At 40.5% G+C, this 13580-nt stretch overlaps 1 protein-coding gene across 1 annotated transcript in view; it reads left to right on the top strand.

Annotated features, from left to right (window-relative positions):
* VAT1 (vesicle amine transport 1) overlaps window positions 1-11955 on the top strand; it is a 219159-nt gene extending 207204 nt beyond the window's left edge. Inside the window, exon 6 of the mRNA XM_069237759.1 lies at window positions 6230-11955. Within this exon, the coding sequence (XP_069093860.1) occupies window positions 6230-6490 (261 nt within the window). The 3' untranslated portion in view covers window positions 6491-11955. The remainder of the gene's footprint in view (window positions 1-6229) is intronic.
* The last annotated feature ends 1625 nt before the right edge of the window (window positions 11956-13580 follow it).

Raw genomic sequence — 13580 nt, 5'->3', positions numbered from 1 at the left:
GCAGCAGCTGCAAACCTTTTCCCAATAAAAAAGTCCTTTTTTTGGGGGGGAAGGGGTGGGACCATTGGGGTTACGAGCAATGAGGGGGAGTGCATATGTGTTTGGCCGTCTCGAGCCAGCCAAACACACATGCGCACCCGCCTCTTTCTAGCCCAGCAACCCAGGTGCTGGGCTCGGAAGATCCTGCACAGGCTCCCAGTCTGCTGGGACCACCCTGGCTGGACGCCCCAGCCAAACCCAACACTGCTCTAAGCAGCATCAGGATTAGCGCAGGGCAGACTGGGAGTGAGGAGACGGATTAGCGGAGCAGCGCATGACGGTAAAGTAATTTATTTTTTATTATTTATTTATTTTTTATTCAATTCTTCTCCCCCCCCCCCCCATGCGTGATCTGCCCCGCCCCTTATGCTTAGTGCGAGCCGCGACTGAAGTAAACATGTATAAAGGCACTAACTGTTTCTGATTCTTTTTTCTGTTTCCTTTTCCACTTTCTTCTTTTTAAATTCATCGCCTCTCTGCAGCCGTGCTGTGGGAGTAAAGTTTAGCAAGGTTGACCAGAGTCCTTCTGCTTCGTGGGCAGCCTGCAGCACTCTCCTCACTAGCTCTCTATAAATGAAGCTACAGCTGAGAAGAAGTGTTCTTGGTCTCTCCAACTTTGCAAACTCTGTTCCTTTTGCAAAAAGAGCTCTGCCTTGTTTCTTACCTTGCCAGGACCTCTTGCATTTTTTCTCAACTCTGCCTCTGAGCTCTGGGTGTCAGAGTGCACTGTTGAACCCTATTGCTAACGGTGACGTTGGGGGTGGCGGACCTTCTTATCTGGTCTCTTGCTGTGCTTTTTGTGTTGTGAAGAGTTCTGGGAGTTGTGCTTTCTACACATTTTGGTCTTGTAAACCAAAATTAGAATACAACGAATTCAATTAAAACATAGAAAATAATACATTAATTAAACATGAAAGGATATTTTTTTCTCAAAATTGAGATGCAGCTTTAAACTTTCTATGAGTCTATCCTTGTTCCTCAATGGAGCCTTCAAAAATTTTTTTGCAGCCTTTCCTAACTATATAAGGACAGAGTGCCTTCTTTGTATGGTTTGCCAACTACTGGGGACCATGGGAAAGAACTCTCAGAAGACTTAAAACACTTTGTATCCAGATGCTTCTTATGCTCTGCCTCGGAAGGATGCGGCCAGTGGCGAACCGACAAATGTTTTGCTTGAAGGAATATGTGAATTCCTAGCTTGAAGCTTATTTAGGAGATTTTCTAAGGGCATCTTTCGTCCTGTGACGTGAGACATGCCATAAAGGGTGAAGGATCCTCTCCTTTTTCACCTTTAGCTCAAGAAAGTTCATTTTGGAGGAATCCACAGGCTAATATTTCCAGAAAGATGATTGGTCACGTGTATTTTGGTACCAGAGGGGACATCTGCACTTTCTTAAAGTATAGCCTTTATTCAATACTCGTGCTGTTCTTTTCATTCATTTCAACAGCCCCCTTCCTTCCAATTCATCAGCTTATTAGGTTTTGATTAAGTGAGTGCAGAGGTGTGCACAAAATATCAGATCCCAGTTTTCTGTCTTGCTTATATGATGTAGGAGGTGTTAATGCAGTTTTCCTATAGAGTGGAGTCCTTGGTGACTAATGTAACTGTTATATCATCAGGTTTTTTGTGAATATTTTCAGAAGCTTTGCATCTTGGCTTTTCAGAATGGAGAGCATATGTCTAGCCTTCTGGCCACAATGGAAACGCGGGCTAAGATTCTTTGAGGTGTTTCATTTGACTGCCCTGCATTGGCTTCAAGAGCCATAATATCTGTGCACCCTCAGATTCTTACAAATAATTGGAAGGCTAAGGCTATGCAGAAAACCTACTTCAAGCAACTTTTTTCAGGACTTCTTTTTGGTCCTCCAAAAAGAGGAGCTGGTATCCGATATCAAATGACTGTTCATCTTCTAGTGCCTGGGGAGGCAAAGACAGGTCTTAAATTATTTCACCCTTTGTCACTCAGAAGCTTCAAGTTTTCCCACTCTCAAAGGGTCAATACCCATAATAATAATGCTGAAAAGTATTATACAAACATATTTCTAATGTATCTCCTTACGTGACTACCAGGTCATGACTGTGCTCGTAATCTAGATTATCGTCCTCCAGTAACAACTCATCTCATTTATACGACATGTGGTTTCACTGTGACAAGGATGAGAGCCACTGATCTGAGACCAAGTAAGCTATAAGATAAAGTTCTCATCCACTTCTACAGATTCTGAAGTAAAGTCGTCCCCTCAACCTTGTGAAACTATTAGCCTTGCAGTCCCATATTCAGGGTCTAGTAGACAAAAAAAGGTGCAGCTCTGGCTCTAATCGGAAAGAGTCCTGGGTGTTTTTTTCCATAATCTACCAAACAATTCTTTAAAATGAGGGAGGAATGGTTATCCGTATCCAGGTAAATGGTTAGTTCATGTGGCATCCAAGAAACGGACGTCTCTGGAGATGGATCAGGTCTACAGTCTGCTTCAAGATCTTTTTTTTTTTTTTTTTTTTTTTTTTTTTTTTTAAATTGGAATAAGTCATCTTTCCCCATCCAAGATCTTCAATAGATCGGAACCAGTTACAGACATGGCGTGAACAGAGTCTTATCAACAGATGTGTCAAACTAAGGTCTCATCTGACCACAATTGATTGTACAGAACGTCTAGTGCTTTGGCTTTAGTTGCAAGGGGATACCTCAGCAGCCCTACCTTTGGTTCCTTGGTATTCTTTTTGCTTGGAGTTTCTGGTTTGCTACATCCTCAAATTTTTGTCCCCATTTTATGGCAACTTGATGGAACTCATCTCAATTCTTCATTCTATCTTCGAAGAACTGGAGTGGTGGAAGACTCCTTGTCTGTCTGAGTTCAATTACTTCCACCACCTCAAAGCTGTTATATAAAAGATGCCAGCAGCAAGAGCTGGTGTGGTATCTTCAAAGATGCTTAGTTCAGGGATGATGTACAAAATGAGAAGTTACTCACTCCACAAATTGGAGGGGGTTGCAGCAATTTGGCAAGTTTTGTGTTTCAACCTCATCTTTCAAAATCCACTGTTCTGATTCAGACACACATTATAACCATTGCTTACATTGATTATCTGTGTGATCACGTCCAAAGGTTTGATTCAGCTGATTATCAAGGCAAATTGGGCTCCATCCTGGTAAAGGAGTTACTGTTTTGGGCATATACTGTGAAATCCTACCATAGAAATCAGTTCATAGCGATGGTTGAACATACCGCCTCTCTCCCCTGTGCCTATGCACACTTTTTGCTTACCTAATATAGTCACTGTACTTTAAAATTCATTGTTTTTGGCATGTGCAGTGTTCATCCATAAAGGAAGAACTACGTCAGTTTAGGTTGTGGTGGACAAGAGTTCATCTTACTCAACTGTTTGAGAAATGTGCTTGGTCTGATTTGAAATTCTGTGAATTCGGCATTCTGTGTACACCTGATATCTCTGTTGTTAAGCTTGACAAACAAGGAGCAACAACTTTAATAAAGGGTAACTATGGTATTCATACTTTGTTTCCATATGGCACAGTATTGTGGCAGGGGTAAGGGCCAGACTGTGACGTCTGAATCTCTGCAGCAGAAAGGGAACGGGGGAGCAGAGAATTGGGTCATTTCATGCTTTGATGGTTGTTGGTACCGTCTAAAGCTGCTTCAAGGTGTTGTGAGGCAGTACAGTAGGTTTTGAATGGAGTAAGTGCAGCGTGTGATCTTCTACCATACCAGCACAGAAACCAATGCTCATGGTACCCAATGTGCAAGATCTTTGATCTTTCACATTAGGTTTAGGATGGATGGCCTGCCCTTCTTCCAGTCTCTGTCCCTGTCACCAATGACCACAGAACTCACTGTACAGAAACTGCAAATCCTGCAATCGACAACTGGGATAAAAAGGGTGGTAACAAGCTTCAATTGCATCAGCAGGTGGTAGACTGAAAAATAAAAAAAACAAAAAAAAACAGAAGGTTTAAATATACATAAGGCACTGAAAGAGAAAATCTGGAAGGCCCAATTTGTCTTTGTGCCTTGCCTAAGCGGATTAGGACATTATTCAGCAGGCTCTTAGCTCTGAAGAACTACACAAGTGTTAATCCAACTCGAGCGTGCAAACGTTGTTTTTTCTAATACTAAGCAGAGCAACCATGTTTTGAACATGCCAGTTGAACACACCTCACACTGAGATGTTATTTAGGCATCTGCAAATCGTTTGTTGGCCTATGATAAACTTACAGCTTCCAGATGTACCAGAGTTGTAAAGCAGCAAGGTCAGTATGAAGGACTAGAAATGAAGAATTTAGCAGGGTAAAATTGATGCCACTATCTTAACATTCACCACAGGCTGCTGAAGATAAGACTTCATCCAAATCATTCCTTAGAAATGTCAGTTTTATGGAGTAAGAATAGAAGATTATAGGCTGGCGAAAAAAGTTTAATAAGCTGGATAGAGAACACTAACTAAAGCAGTGGCTAGATATTGTTTACTTTGCCATATGAAAGATGAAGTATGAGAAAAAGAAGCAATAGGAAGAAGCTATGAAGGGCGAGTTAAAGCAAGCGGCTTAACAATAAGAGCGTAATGGCTTTTGTACCACCTCTTAGTGCGAGTGACATAATTTGCCATTATGTCCCCTCTACTTATGGCTGCCAGGGCAGTGACTAAAGGGAGGGATTTCATATCATACATGCATCAATGTCTTTTAATAAAAAAAAATATATTTCTTTTTTACTGAAGCTAGAAAAATCCCCTTTTCTTGTATGATGAATAGTTGTTTCAGCTCAAAATTCGGCCTCTTGAGTATTCTAAACTGTAGGACCCAGAACTCCCAAGGAACCCTGTTTCTGCCACTTGAAGGGGTATTGCAGGATAAGATGTAAAGTTGTTGACTGATAATTCCTAGTAGGGGTGTTTGTGGGGGCTAACCTTTTAGATTTACCGTTCCAGTAGGCCTTTGACAGAGCATCATGAATTAGATCGTAGAATGCATTGGGAGTGGAGTACTTTCAGAGCTGGCTTAGCTTGGAAATGTTTGTACATTCTTGGTTGTCTTTTAGGTCTAATTGACCGTGTATGACCTTATTTTGGAGACCTGTATAAATAACCTTGCAATATTCTAGATGTCACACGACAAGACTTCTTGTTAGCTCACTCTGGTGGAAAATGTAAAGGTGAGGGATAGTTTTCCAAATAAAGTTGCACATGAATCTCCTTAACTACAACATTGATCAGCTCTCCGACCCTTCTGGTTATCCACACATTTTCAGGGTAGTGCTACTGTTTTTTTGCCTTGAGTGGTGCCTCCAGGGTAGAACTTGCAGGCAATAGAAAATTGCTACTTTTTAATCCTTTTTTGGAAAGTACTTTGGGAATTTGTAACTTTCCTCAAACTATTCCAGGACTGATTCACTTTTTCTAAATAACCATCCTGGATAGTTTGGGGAAGTTTGCACTATCCCAGTCAGTGACTGAAGTAAGAATAGTATGTTTGGCTTCCCAGCATCTCAAATGTTCTGATTTAGTTTCCTGAGCAATGGATGAACAGGGTCTTAGACTGGAAATTTATTAAATGCAAGAGAAGTTGTTTTGTCGCCTGCAGTACCACGTTTTAAACGTTTTGCTCCATCTAGGTAGAGGAAGCTTTCTGTGGTCTATTTTTGGGGTGACCTAGGACATTGATAATTTTGCCTTTTGATGTCTGAGTCATTTTCCTGAAGAATGTAGATTTCTCATCAGCTTACATTGGAAACAGAACTTCTGTTTATCAGCAACTAAGACCTGTGACATGTAGCAGTTAATAGCAGGAGAGCGTGAATGCTTTGACACTGCATAATTGTCTGAGATGTGTATTCCCCCCTCCTTCACCCTATACCCCACCCCCTTGACCAGAGTCACTCCAGCAGGCTTGACTCCTATAACTGAGTGGGGAGCGGTCCCAGAGGCATCACCTAACCAAGCAACCCAAATACCATTGGACTGTATTAGAGCACTGCAAATCTTGTTTGAATAGGTTCCTAAGCATCTTATAAAGGTTATTACATCCACGAAGGAGAGATTTGTATGCTTAATCTTAACCAGATTGTAAAGTGAGGTATGATTTGTACAATGTGCACCGGAACTGAATAAGTTAAAAAAAACAAAAAAAAAACTAATTCAAACCGATTTACTGGATTTTCTGTTTGTTACCTTTTTTAGGTTGGGGATGCTATGAGGCAAATGCAAGAGAAAAAGAATGTTGGAAAAGTGGTCTTGACAACAGAACCTCCAAAGGAAGAACCTAAGAAAGAAGAAACAAAGAATGAGGAGAAAGCAGATAAAACAGCAAAAGCAGGAAATTCCGAAAAAGCAGCAAAAGCAGGAAATGCAGACAAGGCAGAAAAAGCAGGAAATGCAGACAAGGCAGAAAAAGCAGGGAATGCAGAAAAAGTAGAAAAGGCCGAAAAAGAAGAAAATTAATAGCATTTTGCAATGTTTGGGAAGAGGCAGGATGTGAATTTGTGGTTTGTCTGGGTTTTTTTTCTTTACTAATGTTTCAGGACCTGGAAATGGACAGATCAGTCTCCATAATTCTACTTTTTAAAAGCAGGCATATTCCCAGTGCTTGTAACCAAACCAAAATGTTCCTGATGGCAAATTACAAGTGTGACCATTTCAACCTCTTTTCCAGTTAGGAAAAAAATGAATTTGATAATTTAGCAGATTTTGTATTAAAATGTGTTACGTGACGTCTTTTTATACGCAGTGCAGCCCTAAACCTCATGTGTATATTTAAATCTCAGCACCCGGTGGACCCTACAAAATTTGAGCGCAGAGCTTTGTGGTTTCCATCTTTCATGTTAAATCTGGGAAAACACCTAGCATGCCAGCAATCAGTCGATTGGCTGCAGATACAAAACAAGTGGAGAAGTTTTCATCTATATCCAGTATGTCCAAGTCTGGCCACCTGTCTGGACATCGTAGTTTAGAAATGCCCAGTGCCAGACACGCTGCGTATGCCATTAAGAGTACCCAGGAACTCCTGTTTTATAGCTGCCATTGGGATTTCCGTTTCTAAGGGAATCCCTACCACCCACCTAGCTATAGAAAAACTTATGACGATGAAACCTTAGGTAAGGTTTAGTCAGGATGTGCTGCCTGTCCTGGTTAGCCAAAAGCCACCAAGGATGAACGACACCCCTGGGCTTACACCCTTTCAGCAGTTTGGAACCCATTATTCCAAAATATTAATTTCTCCTCCCCCCTGCCCGCCCCCTGAAGTATTTACGTTACTCCAATTTGACAGATCGGTCTGGTCCATATTCTGACTGTAAACATTTCGTAAAGCGTGAAATTGAACTTCGTCTCGGTTGTGGATCTGTAAACTGACTCGTCTCAGTGTGATTGGACCAATACATGTCGGCTGTGTGTGTGTGTGCTTTTAATGTGTTTGGGGATGGCGGGGTGGGATTAATGTCCTTCAGGCTCAATGTTGACTCTAGTGTTTGTTTTGCCTAAGGCACTTGTTTGGTGAGATATAAATTGTGAGGCTATCGCGCAACCCTTCATGATGCAGTCAGTCTGTTTTCATGCACCTCATACTAGCGATGGGAAGGTTTACAGGTTGTATGCACAGATTTCAGAAGGGTGCAAGGTGTGCCTGAATAGTTAAAGCCTTATTTGAGAGATTCATATCATGAAAGTAAACCCACTTTGTTTCAGACAGGCACTTCAGTGTACTAATTGCAGAACCCTACTGGAGCAGATAATCTATGTGCACATCTCAAACAGTTCGGTTGCCTTGTTGATGTGGAATAGTATTTTGTCTGCAAGCATGACATCTTACGTTTCCAGATGGAGCGGGGAAAACACAAAAATGCTAATTTTCCACTTTTTTAATGAATCCTAAAGCCACATGCTGCAAGTGGAATAGATTGTCGATTGGAAAGTTAGTACTGTCACAGGTTGTCAAAGAGCTTTTCTTAAATTCAGGCCTTTCTACGTTTGTGGGGTAACAGTAAAAAAACAGTTTTTAGGTGCCAAACAATTACGAAAAAGCATCACAGGAAATAGATGAGGTGATTGTGTTGCCCGTTCTCAAATAAGTGACTGTAGTCCCAAAATGTTATAGCACACCTTAAAAATATGGACTGGCTCATCTTCTGTGTAATTACGCACATTTCCAAATGTCCCCTGACACACCGACTCTCCATTATCCAAATGAAGTATACACTGACTATACTTTGGCTGTTCCAAGTAACAAACTGATGAGCCTTTCTGGTTGCAGAGGCAGCACCGGCTTTCTGTAAATTATCCATATTTGCACTGTGTGTGGGAGTGTGGGCTCTTTTGTGCTGCTACTTGCGCTCGCTTTCGCACAGGCACTTATTTTTCTCTTTGCACATGTCCTGTGAAGCCCCTGCCTGCATGAAGACTTTTTTTTAAGGTTTAAGGCATTCCCTTGCTGAGGAGGAAAAGTGGAGATCAACTTTATTGCTCTTTGGGCGAGTGGTAATTTATATCAGGTTAGTTCACATCGCTTGGAGAAAAAAGTAGATGTAATAATATCTTCTTAATGTCATTGTGGATATACCTCACCATATGGTCTGTGCTAGTAATCAATTTGAAGTATTTCTTGTCATGGACTTTGCCACTACAGGCTCTTAAATTGGAGTTTCAGCATCGTATTTCCCTTCACCTAGCTTGGTCACTTCTCTGTTAAACATGAAGCTATTCCAACCAAAAGAATCAAAGACACAACCTTAGTTTAACAGTTGGTGCACATGATAATTTCAAGGCGATGCAACACTAAATGAAGGCATACATATTAATGTAGGAACATTCTTAATGTCTGAAACAAACATTTATGCTGCTGTTGAGAAATTTAATTCATGGCAGAGTTCTGCTGTTATTAGTAATGCTTATTTTGTAGACTTCACAGGAACCTAAGTTTACATTTTGAAACTCGGAACCCTTATGTGGGGAAAGTGGTTGTATCATGACATGCCACATAGCTTTTGCACAGGTGTGTAACTGAAGATGCAAAGTACAGCAGTTCATCTAGCCAATCTACAGTATCTGATTGCTCCCTTTGGCGCTATATTATGCAAGTCTTGAAATTATGATTTGGGTGCAAAACCTATAAATGAGTTTTGCCATTACGTTTTTCGATTCAAATTGAATTTTCTGTGTTGCTGCCATGGAAACTATACATGCCACACTAACGCCAATGTTTCACTTGGTGAATATTGTTGACTTGGGATTTTTCTGGCACCCTTTTATTTGAATTATCAGCCACTGGAGCATATCTACTGTTTCATCCCAGTCAAGATCTTTTTTTGCTGTGGACTGGTTAATTGTAACATTCCAGGAAGTTAGTCTCTCGACTAGCTTCCTTCTTATGAGGTCGGTTGCTCTAATTCAGTACAGAAGGCCCAATTGAGGAATACCTGTTTGTTGACCACTTTTCAGAAAGGTGGTTCTCAAACCATTACATGCTTTTATATTTTTGTTCTGGTTCTTTAGCAGTTTGTGTACTGCAGCCTTATATCTTAAACTGGTATGTTTATCATATTGCTATAGCCTTGATAGGGGAAAGTGAATTATGGAATGAATGGGTATGTCCTAGAGTAGGCTTTCTTTAAAATAATCTTTGAGCAGTAGTCTGTGCCTTACTCTCAGTGGCCTTCAAAATAAGAGCTCGTCCAAAGGCAGGAATCCTCTTGGTCCACTTCTTTCCAAGTGCAGCATTTCATTTATCTGCAGGGAGACAGCCTAGTGCCTTTTTCTCGATGGCTTATAACTGCCCAGTCTCACTTTCGCCTTGTAAAACTCTAGTCTTTACAATGTTAATTTGCAGTGTGCTCCTGCACGTATCACTTGCTTCAGAGACCTTGTTCAAGGGCTGTTGCACTGTCACTGTCTACCCTTGCTGTCGTAGCACTTTGGGGGAAATGTTTTTTTTCTGTAGGTGGAAGGTGAGCAGAAATCCGTCTAAGGTGACACACCTTCTTGCCATCTATTAACTTTTATGTCATTTGTAATTGTTTTTATTAATTATGGACAGCTGATTTCCTGAATTGTGGCTGATACATTTAAAGGACAATAAGGTTGGGGGTAGAAGCAGACAGTCTATGGCTTCTTCCAGCATAATGACTACAAACCAGATAACCAAGGCAGCAGAATTTAATTGCCCAAGTCCTTTTAACAATTCTCATGTCTTTGGCCTTACCTCATGCAAGACTTTAATTTACAGCCAAACCATAGGGACAATACAGATATGATTGTGTTTGAAATCTTTTTTTGTGGCTGTAAATGTTTTATCACTTTGAAACCTCACATCGGGAAGGACCTGATGGAAATATTCACAAGCCGACTAAATCATGCCAACTTAATTGAATCCCTACAGCACAAAAGGTCTTACATTTCTGAACGTATTCAAAGAATTTTCTTGATTGCTAAAATGTAAAGTTGTTCATTAGTTTTCTTGGCTTGATCCCTGAAGGAAATTGTGCATTAAAATGCTAAGAAGAACGTGGATGTGCCAGCTTGTGTGTAATGTTCTAAACCTCCAAAAACTAGGGTCCACTAGCAAGGTATCCGCCTTTTGGATGTGTTCCTATTAGACAGTGCTGTACACAGCATTTCATCAGGTGTGCATCCAATTTGCTTTACCAGTCACAATGCATATAAGCTAGTGTCTGGCACAGGCAGTAACAATTTTTTGGTATGGAAAATATACATGCATTAATAGAGTACAGAAGTCCAAATATGTGCCAAGCTTTGCTTTACTGGCCTGCCTAAAGAAGCAGAAACACCCACAGGAGGATGGCTATTATTTTTAACCACTGACCTAACCTGGACAGATTATGCAAATTCATCTTAAGAGGGGTGATTAATTTGATTTTTTTTTTTTTTTTTTTTTTTTTTTTTAGGGGAGTGGGGGTGGAACCTTGTAAATCTTTTGTGGAGTGTTGGAAGTAGCTGGTAGACAGTAGATGCAGTTGCTGCTTTTTGATTTACAGGAAGCATGTTTATGCTTTGGGAAGTTGTGCAAGCGAGTTACGGTCATTTATGTTGAATTGCAGACAGATGGTAGTAGAGATTCATAAATTGTCACATGGGAAATTTCCAGAGCATCAATCCAAGATCTGGTCTGGGAATTATACTTAACCGTTTGTATTGAGACTGCTCTGCTTCCACTGTGCTCTACTCAAGATGGTTTCTGGTAGGTTGTGACAAAGTATTGCCTAAAAGAGTTTGCCAGCACTCAGCGTTGCAATGTAACGACCATGAGGGTAACTATTTCTGTAAAGTTTTAAGTATGCTGTCTTTGGGAAGAAGTATTCAGAATTGAGCACTGTAGTCCCAAAGGTTGAAAAAGGATTGCCAGCTAGCTATTTGGTTTGCTGCCCTCGGTTTGACCTGCACAAGTGCCTGATAGTACAGTGCACCTATTGTTTTAAACATTACTGCATACAAACATGAGTAGATTCCCCACTCCAGGGGAAGAAAGATAGGGCTTGTGACTTCAGCCAACACAGAAGAGTGAATACACTAAAGCCAAAAGGTGCAAAACCACTATTGTTGCCAAACAGTCTTTTTGGTACTCCAAACTCTGGTGTTAACACAAGAGTTTATTTTGTCAGGTGTTTGAGATGTTTTGGATTCTCATGGCCTTTTATGATGAGCCTTTATCTGTACCCCTTTTCTTGTTAAATGGAGAATTTGTCTTTTCGGATGCTGTCATTTTACAGGTCGGACATTTCAAAATTATCCTAAGTGTTTTAAAGAACTTTATATTCTGCTTTGTGCGTGTAACCCAGTTGAACAAAATGCGGTTGTGCCAATGCTGTTTACATGGACTAGAAAGTGTATTGCTTTCATGCCTAATGTTACCATATGCCTTATGTGTTTCAAACGTTCATTAAAAGCATAACAAAATACTATTGGAGGTCTTTCTTTCAAGGACTGTCGGTGTTGCTTTCTGCATTTGATCTCTAAGATTAATCAGTCAGACTTTGGTATTATTGTAGTTGGGATTATCAAGCTGTTGGTTGCTCTTAGCCAACTTTCTTTTAATGTCTACTTTGTGAGGGAGGGAAGATCAGTTGCCGTGAGAGGGCACTTCCTGTTTGAGAGTACATGGGACGACTTTTTAAGATTCTTTTCCTTCGTGAATTTTTCCTAACTTAGCTATTACAGTGCAACTGGTATGAACACTAGAGACCAATATCTTACCCAGTAATTATAATGTACTTAATGACTGCAATTCAAAATATGTACATAATGCTTTGGAGGTAGTGTTTTGTCATCCATTGCTGCTGAATCCTGGAAATCACTTCCTTCTGAAATGCAGTTCGTGTCCAAACACCTGGCTTTCATGAAACATCTAATAACTTGGCTGTTGTCTCATGACTCTCTCACATTCTTTCCTTCTTCTTATGCAGTCCTTCAGCACCAGGTTATGCTCTCCAGGAATTCGACATAATAGACGATTTACAAATAGTAAACAATATGCACGGGTTCAGCAAATAGAATATTCATAACATGCCATTTTATAGTTTTGCATTGTATATATTTAATCAATAACATTGATCTTTTTTGTTACACCATTAAATGATAAATTGTTTATAATAACTGACATTTACTTTTTTCTATTCTAGAAAGCATCTAGCTACTGTTTGAAAGTAGAGCCATGGAAAATTAATACTGAATTATAGATACTGTGCTTTAAAGACCGTGAAACCTTTATTTGCACCTGAAACACACTTAAACCTTATGTTCTCCAATGGATGCAATGCATTTACCGATACTCCTTAAATGGCACAGCCAGTTTAATAATGAAAGATGTTACTTGGGAGAATATGAACACTAGACTTTGATAGCTCACACTCAGAGGAAAGTACAAGACAAATACACTCTACCTTGACTTTGACGTTTACCATGGGAGGTAAAGACTATCCATATAGAGAAGAGGAAACAAATCCTCAAAGCTGAAGTGGCTGCATAGTTGTTAAAAGGGTTCAGTTGAATACTGAACACTTCCAAAACAGGAACCTAAAAAACTAGGACGGCGTTTCAAGCAAAAGAGGAAACCTATATCCCTCCAACATCACAGGAGGAGCAGGGTCACTAGAAGGAAGACACACAAATTCCTCTTTAAGAGGACCCGGGTAAGGAAGACATATGGCGGAAAACCAAAGCAGATTAACTAGGAGGATATAGAAAATGCCTCCCCAAACCATTGCTACATGACCGCATACCTTGTACGTATCAGGATAGCAGCAAGAAGAGAAAGAGTTCTGGTTCCTATTAAATCCTTTACAGTGATGCTGCCTAGTGTGATCCATCCAAAAAGGTCTGGAGGCTTTAAAGGAGCTAGACTTTTGAAGGTAGTGACTCTGTGGGGGGAGGTGCACACTATTCCTTCTAGGCCGAACATACATGGGAGCCACCAGGCTCACTCATTGTCACTTGTGAAAGTACAGGTATGCACAGCCCTTCCTGCTGGCTACTAGAGCAAACATCTCACCTTATGACCAATTCTGGCTCTAGGAATCTTAAAACC

The sequence above is a fragment of the Pleurodeles waltl genome, chromosome 6, assembly GCF_031143425.1.
Source record: "Pleurodeles waltl isolate 20211129_DDA chromosome 6, aPleWal1.hap1.20221129, whole genome shotgun sequence".
In the NCBI taxonomy this organism is placed as follows: domain Eukaryota; kingdom Metazoa; phylum Chordata; class Amphibia; order Caudata; family Salamandridae; genus Pleurodeles; species Pleurodeles waltl.
The sequence above is the reverse complement of the archived record's forward strand: the minus strand, read 5'-3'. Positions and strand labels throughout refer to the sequence as shown.